The 25,022-nt window shown below is 52.8% G+C and overlaps 1 protein-coding gene across 4 annotated transcripts in view; it reads right to left on the reverse strand.

Annotated features, from left to right (window-relative positions):
- Positions 1-212: 212 nt before the first annotated feature.
- Positions 213-25,022, reverse strand: part of wu:fa11c10 (protein FAM110A) — a 45,832-nt gene continuing 21,022 nt past the window's right edge. For 2 of the 4 annotated variants that reach the window (XM_056273228.1, XM_056273229.1), the window contains 2 exons: positions 3,097-3,525; positions 213-2,563 (listed from right to left, as the gene is read on the reverse strand). In XM_056273228.1, the coding sequence (XP_056129203.1) occupies positions 1,117-2,553 (1,437 nt within the window). In that variant the 5' untranslated portion in view covers positions 2,554-2,563; positions 3,097-3,525 and the 3' untranslated portion in view covers positions 213-1,116. Of the gene's footprint in view, positions 2,564-3,096; positions 3,526-4,038; positions 4,135-22,980; positions 23,222-25,022 lie in introns of those variants that run through there. The other 2 variants (XM_056273227.1, XM_056273230.1) reach the window with 2 other exon arrangements.

A 25,022-nucleotide genomic window follows, 5' to 3' on the forward strand; every position in this document is an offset into this window, starting at 1 on the left:
GCTACCGCCCCCCCCCCCGTCACCGACCCCCCTAGCGGCTGTGTGCCGCCGCGAGCGGAGTGTGCGTCTGTGTATCAGCAAGAAAAATAAAAAAGTACTGAACGTGCTTCTTCTCTTTTTTGAGATGAAAAACCAAAAAACACACACATACACAAACGTTCCAGTTGCATGCCGACAGAGATGTGTAAAATAACAGTCTTACAGCCGAGAGGTTTTGAAAATACAAACGTGTTTTATGGAAGCTTTTTCTTTCTTTTTGTGAGTTTTCACAGTATCAAGGTGGCGTTCTCATCATCAGTCACACGTACATCGGCCAGGGTCCTTGCTTTGTCATGCACTGTAAAGAGTCGCTAGCTGGTTCTAGCGCTCCGGTCCAGCCTTGTGCAGGGTAGCTGTCTATCAAAAACACGCACACACAAACACTCACACAAACACACACACACAGTACCGTAGCCTGAGGATTTACGACAACAAAGATCCTCTTGCCTTCATACTCACCGTGCTCATCATTTACACCACTTTATTATTGCTTTCCTACACCAGCATTCTTTGACAAATCTGTGTAAAGGAGTTAGAAACGTCATGTTAACGTCGTCTCTTCTGGGAAGCAGTCCTGACTTGCAGCCCGGGTGAAAATACAACTTCTTCTGCAACATGGTCAGGACAAGAACGACGCTTCACCGACGGCGGAAGAAAAGCAAAGCCGCCGCGTATCCTCCGACGGGGACGTAAGGCGGCGGGTGACCAACAGACCGACGATCAGCTTCCCTTCTTCAGAGTCACGGACACACTGACGCCAACGGCTACACACCACCAGGGACGGGCCCTCGGCCGCCTCTGGGAATATACAATAAATAAAAAAAGAACTTGCATGGAGAGAAGTGGCCAGGGCCATGGCATCTTCTTCTCCTGTCCTGCGCCACACAGGTCTCTGTCCTGCGCCACACGGGTCTCTGTCCTGCGCCACACAGGTGTCTGTCCTGTGCCACACGGGTCTCTGTCCTGCGCCACACGGATCTCTGTCCCGCGCCACACGGGTCTCTGTCCCGCGCCACACGGGTCTCTGTCCTGCGCCACACAGGTCTCTGTCCTGCGCCACACAGGTCTCTGTCCAGTCTATACGTTAGACACGGCGTTACCGACGTCCCGGGCCTGGCGGATGCCATACAGCCACTTGATGACGCGCGCGTTCCTCTCGATGACGGAGATGCCGTAGGGCACACGGTCGCCGGCTCTGGGGGGCCCGTCCTCGTCGTCCTCATCCCCTCCCTCGCCCCTCGCTTGGTCGCAGCACTCGGAGCTGGGTGTGCTGACACTACGGAGCTTGGAAACAGACACGATGTCCGAGTTGGCTCGGGTGAAGCGCTCGACGCCGCCCATCCCCTCCACTTCGTCCGGGTCCAGCCCGCAGTAGTTGAAAAACCGCTCCAGGTCCGCGGTGGCCCGGGAGAAGCGGTCGCTCAGGTCTGATTTGGAGCGGTGCAAGGACGGGTGTTTACGGGCTGAACCGGCCCTGGACCCCCTGGAGCTGGCATTGGACAACCGGGTGAAGGCTGGGGAGGCTGGGGGGATCATCCCTGCTCGGACCAGCAAGGGGCTGGGTGGGGGGTAGGCTGGGGGGGAGGGCAGCGCCTGGGAGATAGCAGGAGCCTGACGGGGAGGTTGGAGTTGAGTCTTATGGGGTTGAGGTGGCGGCGGGGGGACCTGGGGCTGAGCCACCTTCTGCTGTGCTACCTGGGCCTGGGCAGTCTGTCTGGGCTTGACTTGGGGCTGGAGTTGTGACCTTTGGAGCTTCCTTATGTCAGCCTGGGGCCGCACATCCACCCTGCGCACCGTCACCGAGTTCGGGGAGCTGTAGGGTGCCAGAACTCCAATGCGGGGTGCCCGAGCTGGGACTGGGGGCGGACGACGGTTAGGCTCTTGAGGAGGGGGCTGAAGGCTGTTGCTGAGCGGAGAGGAGGTGCAGGACGAGGCCGATGAGGAATTAGTGCCGTGATTCAGGGGTTTCAGGTTGTGGAGGAGTCGATTACTCCTCTCTGGTTCAGTCGACAGGCTGCTGACAGCGCTCTTCACACCTGACAAAGGGGAGGAAGCTGAGGGAGAGGAAGAAACAGGGGACTGGGAGGAGGGCATGGGTCCATCGCACACATTATTGATCAGGTTATTTAGACTCTCCAGGTTTAGAGCAGGCCCTCTCCTCATTCCTAGGCCTTCTCTCCCTACCCCGTTCTCCACGTCAGCTGGCCGGCGTGGAACTTTCCGGGCTGGGGGCGTGCTGGTCTGACACTGGAGCATCATGCCTGGTGATAGGAGGGGCTTGCGGATGATTGGCGGTTTGACGGGCGCTTGGCGGTTGAGGGCCACCTGTTGGCTTTTGACATACTTGGCCTTGTCGGCCTCCAGGCGCTCCACAGCACTGAGTTTACGGGCCCCGGGCTCAGCCTGGCGGCGGAAGTAGTCCGGGCCCTTGTTGAGAATACGGAAGGGCATGGCAGAGGTGAAGGGAACCCCGGCCAGACGGCCGTCTGAGGGCCGCAGAGTCTCTACCGGCATACCGGGGAGGCTGAGAGGACGAGAAAGAGATAGTTTGTGTCATTCCAAACCAAATTGTTTCTTTGGCACAAAAAAAGGGACAAAACACAATGTTTACTTTCAGAAGACGAGACAGGACAAGACTGCACATTAAGACTCACAGTGTGACAGACAGACAGAAAGACAAGAGAAAGACAGACACACAGAAGAGCGACACTTTGCCATTCTTTACTCACAATGTCAAACAATTCTTCGTGTTAATGATTCTGATTAAAGTGAATTGTGTTGGATGTGTTGTGGTAGAAGGACTGCAGTGAAACTTCCTAACAGATTTCACCAGGGGAGAGTTTTTGTGTGGGATGGGAAGAAGGGAGGCAGAAGAACTGACGGAGGGAGAGGTGAGAGGCTGGGGTTTGTTATGGGTAACAAATGTCTTTTTAGCCCTCCCACATGTCCTTCCTAAGCCTAAGAAAATAGCCTTTTGTATTCCCCCTTTTCTTCCCATTCACCTCCTCCTCCTCCCCCCTCCCTCCCTCGCTCTCACAGCCCCTTTAACTTCCTTACCGGTTGGTCCGCTGCTGCTGCTCACACTTCTCCCCTTTGCTCCCTCGTTGCCCTACTGCTCTTTTATCCTTCCTCTTGCCAGTCCGGTTCAGTGAAAGGCTACTTGTGGGATGGGGTCAGCCGGGTCAAATTCCACATCAGGCTGGCCAGGCCACCTCTATTAGCTCAGCGGTAACTCAGAAGGGCAAGACCACAGCTGGGGTCACGGCACACAACAGTTGATGGGGGGACCCTTAACCAGAGTAAAGCTCCGCTGAAACCGTCAGCTGGCGGCGATACCGTCAACAAGGCGGCCGCTCGGTCTCCTTTAGCAGTCCCAAGCCGCTCGTCTGTAGACCGGTTCGCCTGTACAGCTGTGCTCCGACAAAGAAAACCGGGCCTGAAACTTCAGCGGGGCGCCGGGGTGGATGACAGGAGAGGTCAGTAGCGCTGCAGAGGGTTAGAAGAAAAAAAAGAAAGACGGAAAGTCCAAGTGAGTTAACGTGGAGACGAACGACTATGCTTCCCCTTCGCTAAACCCGTTCGTGGCCCGCCGCTCCACACAAACAAAAGCACACACACACACACTCAGACACACACACACGCTCCGCCGGCCAGCGACACTCTGCACTACAGTGAAGCGGAGCAGACAGGGCAGGCTTTAATACCATGTCTGGCTCCTCCCCCCCGGCCAGCCAATCACACGGCAGAGCAGGGGCCTCAGCGAGGCCGGTGGGAGGGGCGAAAGGTAGGAGCCGCCTCCTCATTGGTCCATCTCCACGGGGCTCTGACCAATTGCACCCCTCCCCCTGTTGACAACAAAACACTGGGACTGGATTTTCATTCAAATGAAATTCTTTGAAAAGGAGAAAGGGAAAGAGGAGGAGGAGGAGGAGGAGGAGGAGGTGGGGGGAGAAAAGGATGAGGGCAATGGGTGAAACAGCTGCAATCTTTTACACTGACTTGCATCAAGCTCGCCGGGGTCTTAGAAAAACCTTGTAGACCCTCATAACTGCTCCCCTCACAGAGCTCTTTGTCTCTCGGTGTGGCCGGTGGGAGACAACACAGCAGCGGGTGATCTTGGGGGAGGCAGACGACAACAGAGGGTGACGGTGAGCTCGGCTAACATGAATATTCACTGATCCAGGGCAGTGGGCAAAGAGCTCAGTGTGCCAGAGTGTAATGATTATGTAGCACCTGTTTATACTATTCAGGTCAACAGTGCTGCACTATGGGCACTCCTCCATACATGACCTTTCATTAAGACTGTCCTGCAGGACTCCATCCAGCACTCAAACGCCCCTATGCCACTGCACGGTACCGGCCCGACTTCTCCGCTGCACGGTACCGGCCCGACTTCTCCGCTGCACGTTACCGGCTTGACTTCTCTGCTGCATGGTACCGGCTCGACTTCTTCACTGCACGGTACCGGCCCGACTTCTCCGCTGCACGGTACCGGCCCGACTGCTTTGCTGCAAGGTACTGGCTCGACTTCTCCACCGCATGGTACTGGCCCGACTCAACTCAGCTCTGCTCGCTTCTTTTGGTTTTCCATTAGGCAAACGTTAGGGCAGCGGTCGGGAACCTATGGCTCGCGAGCCATATATGGCTCTTCCGGTGACGGCATATGGCTCCCAGACAATTTTGAGTTGAAAAAAAATCAGTTTGGAACTGATTTTAAAATACTTGTGAAATTTCTTAATAATACTGTGTCATTTTAAAGTGAACAGAAATTAGTTTTGAAGATAAATTTCACGGGTCACCCGTGGGTCGGGTCGGGAACCAATGGCTCGCGAGCATGTCCGGGTCATTGTAAAGGTGAAGAAATCAATTTTTTTCAGATAGCCAACTAGTTTATCCGCTTCAACCCTTGTAACGGAAAAGATGGCGAAAAGAAAAAAAGACGATGATTACCGTGCATTCCAGGCTGCGTGCACAGAGGACTTTGCATTTGTGGAGAGAGCAGGATCTGCGGTATGTCTAATATGCAATGATAAAATTGCATCGATGAAACGGTCAAATATAAAGCGGCACTTCGATACGCACCATGCTTCATTTGCATGGAAATCTCCAGCGGGGGACGGCAGGAAAAGGGCACGCGAGGAGCTACAGCGGAGAATGCAGACGAGTCAGCAGCAACTACGTGTGTGGACCAAGCAAGGGGACGGGAATTCCGCTAGCTTTGCGGGGGCTTTGGCAATAGTAAGGAATGGAAAGTCATTCACAGATGGCGAGTATGCCAAAACATTCATGCTTGATGTGGCCAATGAACTGTTTGATGACTTCCCAAATAAAGACAAGATAATCAAACGAATAAAAGACATGCCCCTGTCAGCAAGAACTGTGCACGATCGTAGCATCATGATGGCAAATCAGGTCGAGGAAACACAAATTAAGGACATAAACGCCGGGACATACTTTTCTCTCACGTTAGATGAGTCAACAGACGTTAGCCATCTATCTCAGTGCAGTATCATTGCCAGGTATGCTGCAGGTGACACACTGCGTGAGGAAAGCTTGGCTGTTTTGCCAATGAAAGGGACAACAAGAGGAGAGGACTTATTCACGTCTTTCATGGAGTTTGCTAAAGAAAAAAAACTACCGATGGATAAACTTATTTCTGTCTGTACTGATGGTGCACCCTGTATGTTGGGGAAGAACAAAGGATTTGTAGCGCTTCTCCGTGAACATGAAAAGAGAGCCATCCTAAGTTTTCATTGCATCCTGCACCAGGAGGCGCTTTGCGCTCAGACGTGTGGCCAGGAGCTTGGTGAGGTGATGTCTCTGGTCATTCGAGTGGTCAACTTTATTGTTGCCCGGGCTTTAAATGATCGCCAGTTTAAAGCTCTGTTAGAAGAAGTTGGGAATCATTATCCCGGTCTGCTTTTACACAGCAACGTGCGTTGGTTGTCAAGGGGGAAGGTGCTCAGCCGTTTTGCAGCTTGCCTGAGTGAAATCCGGACTTTTCTTGAAATGAAAGGCGTCAAGCATCCTGAGCTAGACAACACTGACTGGCTCCTGCAGTTTCACTATCTCGTGGACATAACTGGCCATCTGAACCAGCTCAATGTGAAAATGCAAGGTATTGGAAATACAATCTGATCCCTTCAACAAGCAGTGTTTGCATTTGAAAGCAAGCTGGAAGTCTTTCTCAGGGACATTGAAACAGGTCGTCTTCTGCACTTTGAAAGACTGCAACAATTTAGAGATGCATGCTTAGCAAGTGACTCCACTCAACATCTGGATCTCCAGCAGCTAGCTGGCTTTACGTCCAATCTCCTGCAGTCATTCAAAGCACGTTTTGGAGAATTTCGTGCGCGCACTGGTCTTTTCAAGTTCATCACTCATCCACATGAGTGTGCAGTGGACAAAATCGACCTGACATGCATCCCCGGGGTCTCTATCGGAGACTTTGAGCTGGAAGTTGCTGACCTGAAGGCATCAGACATGTGGATGAGTAAGTTCAAGTCACTTAATGGAGAGTTGGAAAGTCTTGCGCGACAGCGAGCAGAGCTGGCGAGGGAACACAAGTTGACGGAAATGAAAAATCTTCAACCTGAAGACCAGCTGATTCTTAAAACTTGGAACGAGCTTCCTGTGACATACCACACAATGCAGCGTGTGAGTATTGCCGTATTGACCATGTTTGGCTCTACATATGCATGTGAGCAGTCATTCTCGCATATGAGGAACATTAAGACCAACCTACGCTCACGTTTAACTGATGGAAGCCTCAACGCCTGCATGAAGCTCAGCCTCACCACGTATGAACCAGACTACAAGGCCATCAGCAAAACCATGCAGCACCAGAAGTCGCATTAAAAGTAAGACATATTTAATTCATTATACTTTAAAAATACTATATGGCTCTCAATGAAATACATATAGAAATATTTGGCTTTTATGGCTCTCCCAGTCAAAAAGGTTCCTGACCCCTGCGTTAGGGTGAGTACCTGGTGCTGGGTACTTTTTTTGGTACCACACACACACCCATATTCACACCTAGGGACAATGTAGTACGGCCGATTCACCTGACCTACACGTCTTTGGACTGTGGGAGGACACTGGAGCCCCCGGAGGAAACCCACACAGACACGGGGAGAACATGCAAACTCCACACAGAGGATGACCCGGGACGACCCCCAAGGTTGGTCTACCCCGGGGCTCGAACCAAGGACCTTCTTACTGTGAGGCGACTGCACTAACCACTGCGCCACCGTGCCGCCTAAATATAAATATATGTATATTTGTTTATATTTATCTAACTATAAGTAAAATCTTTAAAATTTTTAAAAAAAACTAGTCAACACGCCCACAAATGACCAGCGGGGCTTCGCCGTGCAGGGGTACTGTCTGCAGTGGAAAACCAAATCCCAAAAAGTAAAGCGAGTAGAGTCCAGTAGAGTAGAGTCGGGGTGAGCCGGCACCATGCGGTGGAAGAGGGGCGAAAGTGGAGCTGCACTCCCTCATCCTCATCCTCATCACCAGCACGAGAGGAAGGAGAGAGACAGAAAGAGAAGAATATCTATCTCTTACTTCCTGTCTATCCTGTAGAGGGCATGGCTCACATGGCCTAGCCCCCGTTCTCCGAGCCCCCCCCCTTCATCCCCCACTTCAGAGCACCTCCCCCGCCTGCTCCTGCCGTTTACACCGCTACAGTTCAGGGTTACCACACACGCTCGCACACATACACACACACACACACACACGCACACACACACACTCACACGCACACACACACACACCCCTTCGTCACACCTCCACCAACACATCCATCCACATAATGTCTTTTCATAGCCGTCTTGTTTTCCTGTCTCCTCTTAAGACCCCCTCCTCACTGTCTCCTCTTAAGACCCCCTCCTCACTGTCTCCTCTAAAGACCCCCTCCTCACTGTCTCCTCTTAAGACCCCCTCCTCACTGCAGAAGAGCAGAAGAAGAGCAGTAGAAGAGCAGACGCAGCCCCCTACACACACTCCATCCTCCTCCATCTGGCGAGCCAAAGGAGAGCGTCCTCCACACAAACACACCAGCTTACACTAAATAGATTTGCAGCACAAAAAAAAGTAATAACGCACAAACACGGTGCCGCCGTACCGTTACAAAACACCCGAAGCCGAACCACAAAGCAACACATCTGGGGGATAAAGCGGATTACACACAATGCCGTTAAAACCTCCTCTGAACCATCAGTACACAACAAAGCCAACACTCTCAGTGACAAGGGGGCACCACACTGCCCGCTGAACACGGGGGCGCCACACTGCCCGCTGAACACGGGAGCGCCACACTGCCCGCTGAGCGTGGGGGCGCCACACTGCACGCTGAACACGGGGGCGCCACACGGCCCGCTAAAAACGGGGCGCCACACTGCCCGCTGGAGACGGGCGCCACACTGCCCGCTGGAGACGGGCGCCCACCCTGCCAGTCCAGCGGCTCGTCAGGTACCGGACCGTTTCCACACCGAAATACCCCCGTGTGTGAGTTTGTGTGTGTGTGTGTGTGTGAGTGTGTGAGTGAGTGAGTGGGTGTATGTGTGTTTGTGTGTGTGTGAGTGTGGGTGAGTGAGTTTGTGTGTGTGTGTGTGTCTGAGTGTGAGTGGGTGATAGTGTGTGTGTGTGTGTGTGTGAGTATGTGTGTGAGTGTGTGTGAGTGGGTGTGAGTGTGTGTGTGTGTATGAGTGTGAGTGTGTATATGAGTGTGTGTGAGTGTGTGTATGTGAGTGTGAGTATGTGTGTGAGTGTGTGTGTGTGTGTGTGTGTGTGTGTGTGTGTGTGTGTGTTCTGATATTAAACCCTGTACCTTCAGCATCTGTCGATGTTGTATTTTAGTTTATTTATTCATTTATTTGGACTTTTCTCTTTTTCCTCCCAGGTGTACTTGGCCAGTTACCCCACCCTTCCGAGCCGTCCCAGTCTCTGCTCCACCCCCTCTGCTGAGCCGGGGAGGGCTGCAGACTACCACATGCCTCCTCCCATACATGTTGAGTCACCAGCCGCTTCTTTCCACCTGACAGTGAGGAGTTTCACCAGGGGACACAGCACGTGAGAGGATCACACTATTCCCCCCCAGTTCCCCCTCCTGACCGACCAGAGGAGGCGCTAGTGCAGCGACCAGGACACATACCCACATCCGGTGTCCCACCTGCAGACACGGCCAACTGTGTCTTTTGGGAAGCCCGACCAATCTGGAGGTAACAGGGAGATTCGAACCGGCGACCCCCATTTTGCTAGGCAACGGAATAGACCACGGGCTGCACGGTGGCGCAGTGGTTAGCGCTGTCGCCTCACAGCAAGCAGGTCCTGGGTTCGAACCCTAGGATAGTCCAACCTTGGGGGTCATCCCAGGTCGTCCTCTGTGTGGAGTTTGCATGTCCTCCCCGTGTCTGCGGCGGGGTTTCTCCGGGTGCCCCAGTTTCCCCCACCATCAAAAAGACATGCGTGTTAGGGTTAATACTCCTGTCTGTGCCCCTGAGCAAGGCATGGCAAGACGAACCGGAGTTGGTCCCCGGGCGCTGCACGGCGGCGGCCCACTGCTCCTAGCTACACAGCTAGCATGGGGTAAATGCAGATCCTAATTTCCCCACGCGGCTCAATCAAGTATCTGAAACTACACCACCTGCAGGCCCGAGTCTTCGGTTTATTTAGTTCCGGTGTCGCAGCATACAGGTCCACCGGTGCGAGCCCACGTGGGCCACTATTTACAAAGCACTCCACGGTGTCAAGCCACTGCTCCAACGCTACTCCACCCACACAAGGATCTGTTGGGCAACCAGGTGGTACCACTAGAATACACGTGGCAGAAGCCCTCCACCTGCGTTAACTCCAACCTAACGAAAACCACAGACCTGACCGACACCAACCACCGACACCTCCTAAGGAAACATCACCATCAGAAGTGGCAGGGTGAAGAAGAGAAGAAAACAACCGAGGAGGCATAGTAACAGAGTAGTACTCCGCTGCACTGCCTGACTCAACACTGACAACAAAAATACAGGAGAATTTAGGTGTGCCTGTGCTCCGTCTCGTCATGGACAATCATGCGTAAGATCTGACCAAAGGCAGAGTTGATGCAGGGCCAACATAAACTCCTCATCACAACCACCTCACCTTGGCTTTGGTATGCTCCTGCCTTCTTCACGGCCCTGCCAAGGCCTCTTCCGGATTCCTCCGGGACCACACACGTTCCACTACGCCGAGTTCAAGTGAATGATTATCGCCACATTTTCCATCTCCTACATCAGCCGAGATGCTGCAGGATAAAACCCAACCATGAGCAACTTGCATCTTTTCACCGCTGCCAGACTTTGGGCACGGCGGTTTTTCCGGCAGCCTTGGTCGTTCGACACCAGGCTGATCTGGCACCGTTGTTCGAGTATTCCTACCGCACCAACAACGCCGAGCTGAGTCCCTAGCACGTGTATCTGACGTGGCAATACAAGAACTTCGAATTCTGATTACGAGTCAGTGTTAGTAGAACGTAGTGCGGCGTCCGGGTGGCGTGGCGGCTATTCCGCTGCCTAACGAAACAGGGGTCGTCAGTTTGAACCCATCTGTTACCTCCGGCTTGGTCGGATGTCACTACAGACACAATTGGCCTTGTCTGCGGGTGGGAACGCGGATGTGGGTGTGTGTCCTGGTCGCTGCGCTAGCGCCTCCTCTGGTCGGTTGGGGGGGGGACTGGGGATAATAGCGTAATCCTCCCACGGTGAAACTCTCACTGTCAGGTGAAAAGAAGCGGCCGGCGACTCCACATGTATGGGAGGAGGCATGTGGTAGTCTGCAGCCCTCCCCCAGAGTGGCAGAGGGGGTGGAGCAGCGACCGGGACGGCTCGGAAGAGTGGGGTAATTGGACGGGTACAACTGGGGAGAAAAAGCAATAAAAAAAAAAGTAGTGTAGCACGATTTGGTGAAAAAGCCATATTCCCATTAATATTGCGATTTGCGACTGCGGTAATAAACAAATTTATACACACACAAATAATACTTTAGATGCTGCGACATGTAACAACTTCCATTTTGCATGTTTTACACAAAACCTCGTTCTGCTCAATGTCGCCGAGCTTGAAACCAAAATATCGCCACGTGACCAGAGGTCGCCATTTTTATGCTTTGTTCTTTGCCACCAGCTCATCAGCGTTACCTGCTCGTTGTCATCGGTGCCATTTGTTCCCTCTCTCTGGTCTGCACGCGGCGCACCGGATAGTCACGCGACCGCCCCCAACAGACACCGATTGGTCATCTCTTAATTATGGGCGCAGATATGCGGGTCGCACACAAACAGACGTTCACGCGCGCACATTTTACCACCAAATTAATCGCAGAGTTTGCGGCTACATAGTTGCGCAGGGCTGACGTGGTGACGGCGATCAGATTAACCGCTGTCGTGAAAAGGACAACGGCGGGTTTGTGGTGGACAAAACGTGGCCAGACCACGGCGAGGTCGGTCCACACTCACCGCCGAGGAAACCGATCATGGGCCAACAACTTCAGGTTAAACTGGTGGTGGTGGTGGTGGTGGTGGTGGGTGGGTGGGGGGGGGTCAGGAATGAAGTGGCAGGTCGATCATTGACAAAGACGTCCCGGTTTGACTGAGAGTTGAACAACAGATCCGCTTGCAGCTGTAAAACGGGCGTCTCCTACCTCGTCCCCCTCCAGGGTCTCCAGAAACCGTCACGGGCTGTTTCAGCGGCACTGGTCCTGGCACCGGGCAGCACGAGCCTGTCCCGCACATCCAGACCGCGTTTCCTGTCCCGAGCCAGCCACGTAGCACACGAGGCTGAACCACCGCTCACAACCGCAACACGCCGACTCGTTCTCACGCTCACTCACGCATGGCAGTGGCGATGCGCAAACGCTCTTTCTCTCTCCCTCTCTCTTTCTGTCTCTCTCGCTCCCTGTCTTTCTCTCTCTCTCACGGGGATGTGTTGTGCTCGGTAAAAGACAACCGACTTGTTTTTTTCTGGTGAATTGATGTGATTTATTTATTTTCAAGTATCTATTTATTTGCTTGTGTTTCGAATATGGTTGTGTTTTTTAAAATAAAAGTTACTTCTCTCTCTCTCTCTCTCTCTCTCTCTCTCTCTCTCTCTCTCTCTCTCTCTCTCTCTCTCTCAGACAGAGATTTCACTGCCACCCAACCATGGTCCATGGTAAGCCCATCTCAGCTGATACCTAATCCTATGATCCACTCTTTATTTCCTCTCTTTGTTACCCAGCTGAACCCAACAATCCAGCCGTGGACATCAGAGAGGAATGGGGGGACAGAGGTTGGAAAACACTGATAAATGTGCGCCACAACAATGCAGGGCTACAAATATGTATGGCATAAAAAAAGAAAAGGTAGCCGGATGCCATGTTTGTTGTATCACAGTGTGGCTTAAAGGGTCCAGATCAAGTCAACCCTTGTGACTACCACACTGTAAAGAAGGAGGTTTGTCAACACGAAGGCTGGTCACCTCATCTTTCATGAGAAGGCTGGTCACCTCATCTTTCATGAGAAGGCTGGTCACCTCATCTTTCATGAGAAGGTTGGACTGGGGATGCGAGTCCACTGCTGGGAAAGCCACAGCTACTGATATGACGCTCATCCCACAGCCATTCTCTCCGCTGTGGGAAGATGGCGGCGCAGCCTCGCGTTTGCGGCGCCTCACCCAGTGGCGACTATGCGGCGTCTTTGTCCACGTCTACATCCAAGTTTGTGTCGTCGTGTGAACTTTTACTGGGATTTATGTCTGCGATCGTCGATTTCGTCTGACGGCCGGGAGAGCTGGTGGTGGATAGGCCGGGAGAGCTGGTGGTGGATCGGCCGGGACAGCTGGTGGTGGATCGGCCGGGACAGCTGGTGGTGGATCGGCTGGGAGAGTTGGTGGTGGATCGGCCGGGAGAGTTAGTGGTGGATCGGCCGGGAGAGTTGGTGGTGGATCGGCCGGGAGAGTTGGTGTTGGATCGGCCGGGAGAGCTGGCGGTGGATCGGCCGGGAGAGCTGGTGTTGGATAGGCCGGGAGAGTTGGTGTTGGATCGGCCGGGAGAGCTGGTGGTGGATCGGCCGGGAGAGCTGGCGGTGGATCGGCCGGGAGAGCGGGGCAGGCTAAGCTAACTGCTAGCCCACGCAGAGCGGCAGTAACGATAACACCGAGATAACACCGAGGTAACACCGCGATAACACCGCGGTAACGCGGAGCGCGGTGTGGCGGCGGCCTCGCCTAACGTCGACTGTGCAGTGTTTTTGTCTGCGTCGCCATGTGTGTGTCGGTGTGTCGAAGGTGTCCGGCTGGGGGAGCTGGCGCTGGATCGACTGAGAGAGCCTGGTCTGCCGCGTCCTGTGGGCCCAACGACCACAGCGCTGACCGGAGCTGCGCCGAAGAGGAAACGCCAAGGGCGGCTTGACAGGAAGTGGAAGCGGGGCAGGCTAAGCTAACCGCTAGCCCACGCAGAGCGGCAGTTCTGACAGCCCTCCTGGCTGGCGTTCGCTCTCCTGGACAGTGACATTTTTGAATTGTGTTGCAAATGTACTGACTTGGACCGTGTTGTTGACTGTTTTGTGTCGTTTTGCCTTGTTCTCTCTGGTTTTGTATGTTTTTGATGGTGTCGTTTTGGGGAGGTTTTGGATACGTGTTGTTGTCTTTTGTGTTGCACAGCTGTGGGCCGGGGGGGGGGGCGAAATTCCGTGTCTTTTGTGTACTCGGGTACACGAATTAGATGACAATACATTGTTCCTGATTCCTGATTCATCGCCACGTTGTCCAGGTCACAGCGTCTTTGCAGCACGTCTGCAACCAGACCAACGTTGGGCAAACGGTGCCATACGGCGCCGTAGCTTCTGGCTGCTCCCAACCCTGATGTGAACCGTCCTCTCGCCAAGCCACTCCATGACCTCACAGCTGTGTGCACTGGTGTGTGTGTGTGTGTTTAGGAGATAGGAATAACTTCCTACAGGGGGGGGGGGAACAGCCCTTATCCTGTCTTGCTACTCGTTCATCTCACTGTCTTGTTTTTCCAACTGTCCGCCTGTCAGTCTCCCTTCTTTCCATCTGTCCGTCTTTGCCTGCGGGCGCCGTTAGGGGGAACTCTTACAAGCATGTCTAAACAGACACGCTCACCGCCGAAACCGACCACGGTTACGGACCATGGAATAATATTTCAATTTCCTGATGGAAATTTGTGCGGTTGGATTAACACGAAACTGCGCAAGCCACAGAATTGTTATGAATCCGCGGAGGGGTCTCCGTTTCCAACCGCCTCGTTAGAGGGTAAAGGGGTCTGCCATGTGCACGCCCCTGTGTGAAAGAGAGGGGAGATCGTGATAAGTGCACGAAAAATAGAAACAGAAGTATCTGAATGCGTGTGCGTATACGTTTATATACGTCTTTCCAGAACCACAGAGCTTGCTGACACAGTCCGGGGGGGGGGGGGTCGCCGCTGAGGCCTCCGGCTGAAAAAAGACAAAATGAAGCCAAGTACCACAGCTGACTACGGTCAACCCACCAACCGGCGCGTATAGGCCTAATTATAGAGGAAGTCTCTGACTGGGAGCAATTTGCCACTCCAATAATATCTATCACTTAGTTACTGAGCGACTGAGCGGCACAAACTGCAGAGCAGCAGCAGCACGGCACGTGAGGGGAAAACTGGGAGAGAGGGGAGCGGGGGAGGAGGAACGTTAAGGAAAAAATGAGGGAGCGTGTCAGAGAAGCCACATCTCGGCAGCAGTAGACCAAGTTTCCGAGGAGACGAGCTACCCTGAAAATGGCCATTTTAAGGCTGACAGGACAAAATAAATCCACAGGAGTCTAAACAACGTTGGGGAGGAATGAAATGTGTGTATGTGTGTGTGTGTGTGTGTGTGTGTGTGTGTGTGTGTGTGTGTGTGTGTGTGTGTGTGTGTGTGTGTGTGTGTGTGTGTGTGTCCCCGTGTTTGCAAGGCCAGCTGGTATATCATATCACAGTGGCCTTGGCCTAGCGGACGCTAAGCACTGATTGGCTGTGAACTACCAAGACCCCGCCCACAGATACTATCATGCCTCGGCTCAGCCCTCTAGTTCCCTTTTGTTTAACCTCAGCACTTGTCCAAACACAGGGGAGCAACAGCATCCAGAAATTAACCGGTTCCCCAGTCACTAACGCCTGTAGGTGAACTCCACAGGAGGAGGTGAACAACGCAACAGCTCCAGTATCACTCTGTGCTTTGTGGAAGAGTGACCTTCGCTCAGCACACACGGAGAAGAGGAGGGCTGGTGGTACGAGCTCAGCGGTGACTTCTCAGGTTCATTGCCCACCTGAGGAGGCGAGGAGGCTGTGATGCATTTCACAACAGGAAATGTGCGACGGTGAAAGAAAAACAAACAAACACGATCAGCTTGAGTGCTAGCTTCTCACAGTGCCCTCGTGTGTTGTGTGTGTGTGTGTGTGTGTGTGTGTGTGTGTGTGTGTGTGTGTGTTCACTGGGAGGACCTGTTTGACTGTCCCTGCACGTCATTTCGGGTCTATTTCAGGTTCTTGGCTTTGCCTCTTTGCTGTGCCTGCTGGGAACACCGGCGACCGCCATGGGCCGGCACCACACCGTGAGACCAGCCGTAGCCCCGACTGCCCTGTGTACCTACCGCTGAGCAAACACAACCGCAGCGGCAAAGAAGTCAGTGATATTCGGGACAAACTGGACGACTTCACCGAAGCTCTCCTGGTAGGATGTTGTCCTTGTGGGTAAAACGGAGGACAGGGCACCCGGGTAGCGTGGCGGCCTATTCCGTTGCCTAGTCAAGTCAAGTCAACTTTATTTGTGTAGCCCAACATCACAAATTAGAAATTTGCCTCAAGGGGCTTCCCTACCAACACGGGGATCGCGGGTTCGAGTCCCTGCGTTACCTCCGGCTTGGTCGGGCTTCCCTACAGACACAATTGGCCGTATCTGCAGGTGTGTGTCCTGTTCGCTGCACTAGCGCCTCCTCTGGTCGGTTGGGGCACCTGTTCGGGGGGGAGGGGGAACTGGGGCGTGATCCTTCCACGCGCTACGTACCCCAGGTGAAACTCCTCACTGTCAGGTGAAAAGAAGCGGCTGGCGACTCCACATGTATCGGAGGAGGCATGTGGTAGTCTGCAGCCCTCCCCGGAGCACCTGGGGGGGGGGGGGGTTAAAAGGTTGTCAGCCATTTTGTTATTTAGGAGTTTCTTTATGGGGTAAAGGAAGAAAGAACGGCCCTTCGTGGAGAGAACCAAGCCAAAAGACCTCGCGGCTTTCAGACCTCAGCCTGATAACGTCTTATTTTAGTGCAGCGCCCGGTTGCGTTGTGAGTCTTTTGTTGCCCAAAGCAGCGACTCCGACGCATGAGCGACGCGTCCCCTCCACCCCGTTACGCAACCGTTACCCCCGCACGCGCACACGCACACACAGTGGCGGCTAATCAGCTGCACAGCCAACCACTGAACCGCGAGCAGACCGTTATCTTAGCGTCCAGCCGCGCTCATCCCCGACCCTACTCCCCCCCCCCCATTCTGCCCGCCCCTCCTCTCCCCTCCATCACCCCTCCTCCCATCGCCGTCTACGTCTCTGGCCTCGGGAAACACACATGTCCGTGTACAACTGCACCCCCCCCCCCGGCCTGCGGGGTCCAATGAGTCTACGCCGTGATGCGTATGGACACGCGTCCGCGCGAGCACGAAAACCCTGACAGGACCCGAGCTCCAAGATTCGTCTTATTGTCCCACATTACAGGACACTTGGAGCCATGCTGCAGCCATAAACCCCCCCCCCCACACACCCACAAAAGGCAGGGTGAGACGGCTGCAGGGGACAAGAAACATATCTAAGCACATTATAACTATAAAACTTACAGTAAAGGAGACACACGCCGATGTTAAACAGATAAAAACCAACAGTACAGACAGAAGTACACAAACGCACTACAACTGGAAACAGTCGGTCACCAATAGATGAGCAAGAATAAAACTCTGTAGGTTTTCTATCGATTTCATCCTCATTGCACCTGCCGATTATTTAGCATGTTAAGTGAAGTCGGGCTAGAAGAGTTTAAGTCAGTTGAGTGCAGGATGTGGTACTCCGAGCTTCCTCCCTCGTGGCGGTAGCTGCTTCTCAGTGTGCAACGCACGGGATGGGTCAGTTATTATCTTGTTGGCTTGTCTTACCAACAGCCTGGTCAGGGACGGATGCGGTCCCACACCTATCGTCCTCCATGCAGTCTGCAGGAGTCGGACCAGTTTGGACTTCAGTTGCACGAGAGGTTACCAGACCAAGCTGTGGAGCCGCATCTAACTAGGCTCTCAAAGACCACCTGAGAGAAGACCTCCTCCATGACCTTCTGATCAGCACCGTGAACTCTGAGCCACCACAAGAAGTGTGGGCGTTGTGGCGCCCGGCTACCGCAGCAGTCTATTCCGTTGCCTACCAGCACAGGGATCGCTGGTTCGAATCCCTGTGCTGGGCATCCCTACAGATACAATTGGCTGTGATGACCATGATGATATAGGCTGTGTAGACTGACCACTGAGGACAGGTGGTCCACTGTCCCCTCAAGAAAGCCAAACCCTGCAGTGAAGACAAACGCTTTCTGAAATCTGCAATTTGTCCATGTGATCTGAAGAGAATAAAAAGAAACGATAATAATTATTATTATCATCATCATCATCATTATTATGATAATAATAATAATAATAATAATAATAATAAACAGCTACTCGCTGCTTTGAATCCCGACATGACCTCTACTGACCTATCCTATGTTCCTCTGGTTTGGCAGGATTGAGTCCAGTGCTTGACCCCTGTGGGGGCTGAGAGAGGTAAAGACTGCCGCGTGAGATCTTCCACACAAAGCCAGCTGCTTCTTTACACCCGCCGCTGGCGGGTCCCTGCAGGGGGACTTGAAGCGTGCGGAGGCCCTGGATACAGGGACCCCTAAAATTCATCATAAAGCAGTGAAAAACCTCCAATCCAGGCAACAAGTCTATAAGTCAACATTTTTCGTGGCTATAACCTCCCTTTGGTTTCATTTTAATCATACGGTGAGGATTTACTTTCCATCCGGCCGTCCATTATCCGAGCCGCTGACCCCAGTCGGGGTTGCAGGGATGCTGGGTCTCATGTGTCAGTCGTTCCTATGGGCACATTTGTTCTTACACGCCCGTGGAATTTTTTAGCCCTCAAGACTGTCTGATGGTCAGTAGCAGAGCATGATGGTTATTTGTAATTCCTCCCTCCTAGCAACGAGCAATCAGACAGGCCTGCAAAGACCTCAGTGTTAGCCAATCAGTGTCTCAATTCAGGGCTTACCCAGGTTCTGGTCTCTGAGATAAACTTCAGGGCTAAAAAATCCCATGGGGGGGAAGAACAAATGTATCCGTAGTAACGACTGATACCTGAGGCCCCTGGAGCCTATCCCAGCATTCACTGGGAGGCAGGCGGGGCGACACCCTGGACAGGCCGCCAGGCCATCACAGGGCCCAGGCCTACACACACACACACACACACACACACACACACACACACACACACACACACACACACACACACCTAGGGACAGTTTAGTACGGCCGAGTCCCCTGACCTACATGTCTTTGGATTGTGGGAGGAAACCGGAGCACCCGGAGGAAACTCACGCAGACACGGGGAGAACATGAAAACTCCACACAGAGGACGACCCAGGACGACCCCCAAGGTTAGACAACCCCGGGGCTCGAACCCAGCACCTTCTTGCTGTGAGGCGACCGCGGTAACCCCTGCACCACCGTGCCACCGAAGATTTACTTTGTTCAAATCAAAAGTACATCGACAAGCGTGACAACTTTTATCGACTATGTTCCTCGAAAATCTTCACAAAACCGAGTCCGGGGCCGGTAAACGCTCGAGACTCACACAACGAGTTTTGTTTCCAAATGACAAATCGACGACTTGACCACAAACATTCACCCTCCGCACGGAGAAAAGAGAGAACACTTACACAAATCCGATCCTCTCGGAAATACTGAATGGCTGATTTTCTAGTAGGTTTCCTAAATGGAGACACAGAATTCTGGCACACACGTCTGAGATCCTGGCACCGCTCGAGCCTCTGGAGGGGGCGATGACTAGTGCAAGCAGACGAGTTTCTGCTGATGGTGGAAATAATTCTTTCGCCCCACATGGTCCTTGTTTTTGGGAGGAGGGTATGGGAAGGGGGAGCCGTGTTTGGAGAACCATGGCTGGAGGCGACTCTTCTTTGGGCTCTATTCTGTGTGCCTCACTGAACCGAACGTAATGTGTTAGGTAACACTGGCAACCTAATCTGAGACACACACACACACACACACACACACAGATGGATCTCCATGCATGCACACGTGCACACACACAGATGGCTATTCATGCATGCACACGTGCACACACACAGATGGATCTCCATGCATGTACACGTGCACACACACACACACACACACACACACACACACACACACACACAGATGGATCTCCATGCATGCACACGTGCACACACACAGATGGCTATTCATGCATGCACACGTGCACACACACATGCACACACACACACAGATGGATCTCCATACATGCACACATGCACACACACACAGATGGATCTCCATGCATGCACACGTGCACACACACACACAAACACACACACACAGAGATGGTTATTGATGCATGCACATGTGTGCGCACACACACACACACGCACACACAGATTGATATTCATGCATGCACATGCATGCACGCACACACACACACACACACACACACACACACACACACACACACACACACACACACACACACACACACACACACAGATGGCTATTCATGCATGCACATGTGCACACACGTGCACACAGACACACACACACTCCCACACTAAGCTCTGTACTGCAGCGGCAGAACCCAAAGGGAAACAAAAAGGGAAAGGAGGGGGAAAAAAGCGGTGGTGAGAGCATTCCAAAGACACACAACTGCGGGCAGAAACGCACACTGTTGTCCACAGTCGGCATCACAATTCACGTAGACACGCTGCTGGCAGAGAGGACGGCCACTGTAGTCGCCTCGGTGGCTAGGCCGCACTGCTGGCTTGAATACAGAAACCCTCCACACACACACACACACACACACACACACACACACACACACACACACACACACACACACACACACACACACACACACACACACGTAAACAGTCGTTCTCCAATTATGACTCTCGGAACCCATTCAGAATATCTTCCAGCTGACAGAGGGGTCCAAAAAGTCCAAACCCGGAAGGGCCCTGGTCAGAGTGGGTTTCTGTTTGTTTTAGGGGACAGCCTAACACAACGTGCACTTAACATGTCTCTGTCTCCCTGTTATCAAGCGTTACACACATGAGATGAAGCACAACATGACCAGCAGCATGACAACACTGTGAACCCCCCCCCCCCCGACGTGTCATGTAAACACCAGACCTGTACACAACACCACGCTGCATCCACTTTCTGCCATGTTGTCTCACCCTGCTACTGCTGACAGACAGACAGACACACAGAAAGAGACAGACAGACAGAAAGAAAGAGCGAGAGACACAGAGAGAGAGAAATAGAGAGACAATGAGACAGACAGACAGACAGACAGACTGCGAGAGTGAGTGAGAGAGAAACAGAGAGCGAAAGCAATCGTGGAGCGCTAGGCTAGAAGACAGAGAGAGACTAGCAGAGAGAAAGACAAAGACAGAGAACAGCCTTGGAGCAGAGCTGCGAAATGTTACAATCAAGAACAGTGTTTTTAGATATCGAACATTCCACTTCTCTCTCTCTCTCTCTCTCTCTCTCTCTCTCTCTCTCTCTCTCTCTCTCTCTCTCTCTCTCTCTCTCTCTCTCTCTCTCTCTCTCTCTGTCTCTCTCTCTCTCTCACACACACACACACACACACAGGACAAAGATAGGTATATGAAAAAGATGATATGTGGCTCTGACATGTCAGTACTTTGTAATCATTTCGCAGGTTTTAGCAGCCATGACGCTTTCCTGCTGCGGCTGAACAAATAAAACCAAACACCTGCGAGTCAACTCCTGTACCAACTGCTGTACCAACTCCTGTACCAACTGCTGTACCAACTCCTGTACCAACTCCTGTACCAACTACTGTACCAACTCCTGTACCAACTACTGTACCAACTACTGTACCAACTTCTGTACCAACTACTGTATCAACTCCTGTACCAACTACTGTACCAACTAGTGTACCAACTCCTGTACCAACTACTGTACCAACTAGTGTACCAATTCCTGTACCAACTACTGTACCAACTGCTGTACCAACTGTTGTACCAACTCCTGTACCAACTGTTGTACCAACTGCTGTACCAACTACTGTACCAACTCCTGTACCAACTCCTGTACCAACTAGTGTACCAACTCCTGTACTAACTCCTGTACCAACTCCTGTACCAACTAGTGTACCAACTCCTGTACTAACTCCTGTACCGACTGCTGTACCGACTCCTGTACCAACTCCTGTACCAACTAGTGTACCAACTCCTGTACCAACTACTGTACTAACTCCTGTACCGACTGCTGTACCGACTACTGTACCAACTCCTGTACCAACTACTGTACCAACTAGTGTACCAACTCCTGTACCAACTACTGTATTAACTCCTGTACCGACTGCTGTACCGACTACTGTACCAACTCCTGTACCAACTACTGTACCAACTCCTGTACCAACTACTGTACCAACTTCTGTACCAACTACTGTATCAACTCCTGTACCAATTACTGTACCAACTAGTGTACCAACTACTGTACCAACTACTGTACCAACTAGTGTACCAATTCCTGTACCAACTACTGTACCAACTGCTGTACCAACTGTTGTACCAACTCCTGTACCAACTGTTGTACCAACTGCTGTACCAACTACTGTACCAACTCCTGTACCAACTCCTGTACCAACTAGTGTACCAACTCCTGTACTAACTCCTGTACCGACTGCTGTACCGACTCCTGTACCAACTCCTGTACCAACTAGTGTACCAACTCCTGTACCAACTACTGTACTAACTCCTGTACCGACTGCTGTACCGACTACTGTACCAACTCCTGTACCAACTACTGTACCAACTAGTGTACCAACTCCTGTACCAACTACTGTATTAACTCCTGTACCGACTGCTGCACCGACTACTGTACCAACTCCTGTACCAACTAGTGTACCAACTCCTGTACCAACTCCTGTACCAACTGCTGTACCAACTAGTGTACCAACTCCTGTACCAACTCCTGTACCAACTGCTGTACCAACTACTGTACCAACTCCTGTACCAACTACTGTACCAACTCCTGTACCAACTCCTGTACCAACTCCTGTACCAACTACTGTACCAACTCCTGTACCAACTGCTGTACCAACTCCTGTACTAACTCCTGTACCAACTGCTGTACCAACTACTGTACCAACTCCTGTACCAACTACTGTACCAACTCCTGTACCAACTGCTGTACCAACTCCTGTACTAACTCCTGTACCAACTGCTGTACCAACTACTGTACTAACTCCTGTACCAAGTCCTGTACCAACTACTGTACCAACTCCTGTACCAAGTCCTGTACCAACTAGTGTACCAATTCCTGTACCAACTACTGTACCAACTCCTGTACTAACTCCTGTACCAACTGCTGTACCAACTACTGTACTAACTACTGTACCAACTACTGTACCAACTCCCGTACCAACTACTGTACCGACTCCTGTCCAACACACACACACTCACTGGCTTCTTCAGCGTCCTGCAGCCACAACGGCTCCAGCCTGCCATACACAAAGGGTGCCTCTCTAACACACACACATGCACACACACACATCCCCCCCTCCCGTGCTACACACCGCCATGCTACACACCGCCGGCACATTGCTCTGCACAAACACTTCAGTGTACTTACATGACGTCTGCGTCAGGCGAGCGGAGTCATAAACTGGGCTCTCTGAAATGTGGAAGATCGGAATTGTTGAGCTTCAAAAGACAGTCTTGAGTTATAAACCACACACACACACACACACAGACGCACAACAAGCGTGCAGCTGCTGTGTCAGAGCTGAGATTGGAGCCTGCGTGCTTACTTCCAGCCGCTGTGCGAGCCGGTATGTGTGCTTGTGCCCTGGCTGAATACACACAAACCTCGGAATTTCTCTCCCCGTGACTGTTATACTCCTCCTCCCCTCCTCCGCCTCCGGCCTCCGCCCCCTCTGCTAACAACCAGGAAGAGCTCGGAGGGCAGGAAGCAGAGCTCTCCTCATGAGTCACATGACCTTCCTGGAAGCCGTCTCGCCTGCTCCAGCCTTCCTCTCGCTCGCTCACTGTGCCGCACACACCCCCGAGCGTCCTGAGGCACATGAGCACAGGACACGGACCCCGGCTCAGGACACGGAACCCGGCTCAGGGCACGGACCCCGGCACAGGGCACGGACCCCGGCTCAGGACACGGACCCCGGCACAGGACACGGACCCCGGCTCAGGGCACGGACCCCGGCTCAGGACACGGACCCCGGCTCAGGGCACGGACCCCGGCTCAGGACACGGACCCCGGCAAAGGGCACAGACCCCGGCTCGGGGCACGGACCCCGGCTCAGGGAACGGACCCCAGCTCACTCTTTCCAGACTGCAGAGTCTCCCGTTTGAGTCCTGTTGAGGGGGACTCCATGTGGGAACTGGTCCCCGTCAGCTCACCCCGGGGCGGACCACCTCCCGGCGCCCCCTGGGACGTGCTCATCGGTTCTGTCACAGTTAGTCCCAAGCACTTTGGCAAGAGTTTTGGTTGGATACCCCGGGATGCGTCACTGTTTCAGATGACACGTCTCTCTGACCTGTCAGGAATAACTAAATGAAGGAATTTGAGTTTTTGTTAGATCTGATTTACACCCTGGATGTTGACCATAAATCTAGAGCAGGTTCATCAGGTTGGGGAAGGATACATCCGGTTGTTCGAGGAGAATGATAACATCGTCTGGGAAAAGACCAATGATATGTCCCCCCCCCCCCCCCCAGGAAGGCTCCTTTTAGGAGGACCTGTCGGGGTACTGAACAGCCCCTCCAGAGCGCGAGGTCAGGAAGTGATACAACACTGAAAGCGGGCCTCATAAAGCAGAGAGAAAACCCACGATGCTGGTGTGGTCAAGGAAATCCTGTCATTAGTACCAGACAGGCCACGGCGTCGAGTCTTTCCGGGAATAACGGGAGGTGTCGAGGTGTTTGTCCATACGCACCGTACCACTGCGCACACTTACCGTCAATGAGTGAGTGTCTGTTTATGCTGGTTTTCCATCACAGCCTCACGTCACCAGCCGGTTTCAGCCTCGGGAGCAGGTCTGGAGGAAATCTTCTAGGCTACAACTTCAGCAAATGTGGTGGAAGAGTCAAAGTCCAGTAGATGTTGTTATCCCAACCTAAATAGCCACTACTCAACAAAACCACAAGTATCCCAGCACAACATACGGACTTGTGTTGTGTTACACAGCTAAAAGTCGTTTGGCTGATAGCCATCTCATCCATCCATCCATCCATTATCCATCCATCCATTCATCATCCAAACCGCTTATCCTGCTCCCAGGGTCGCGGGGATGCTGGAGCCTATCCCAGCAGTCATTGGACAGCAGGTGGGGAGACACCCTGGACAGGCTGCCGGGCCATCACAGCGCCCCCCCCCCACATACACACACACACACACACATAGTGCAGGTGGTCCAGTTATGGAGGTGACTGGTGATTTTCCCTGAGCCAGTCTAGACCTTCAGACCTAACAGTCACGCCAGCCCACTGTGAGAGGACAAGTGCGGCGCTGTAGCGTAAAACACCCAGTGGGGAGTCGGTGGGATATGTCAACAAACACTTGAGCTGGGTCAACACATTCCAACACCTTCTACACCCCCCCCCCACACACACACACAAACACACAACCAGGCCATCTCTGCCTCCTTCTCACAGCTG

Source organism: Lampris incognitus, chromosome 2 (genome assembly GCF_029633865.1).
Source record: "Lampris incognitus isolate fLamInc1 chromosome 2, fLamInc1.hap2, whole genome shotgun sequence".
In the NCBI taxonomy this organism is placed as follows: domain Eukaryota; kingdom Metazoa; phylum Chordata; class Actinopteri; order Lampriformes; family Lampridae; genus Lampris; species Lampris incognitus.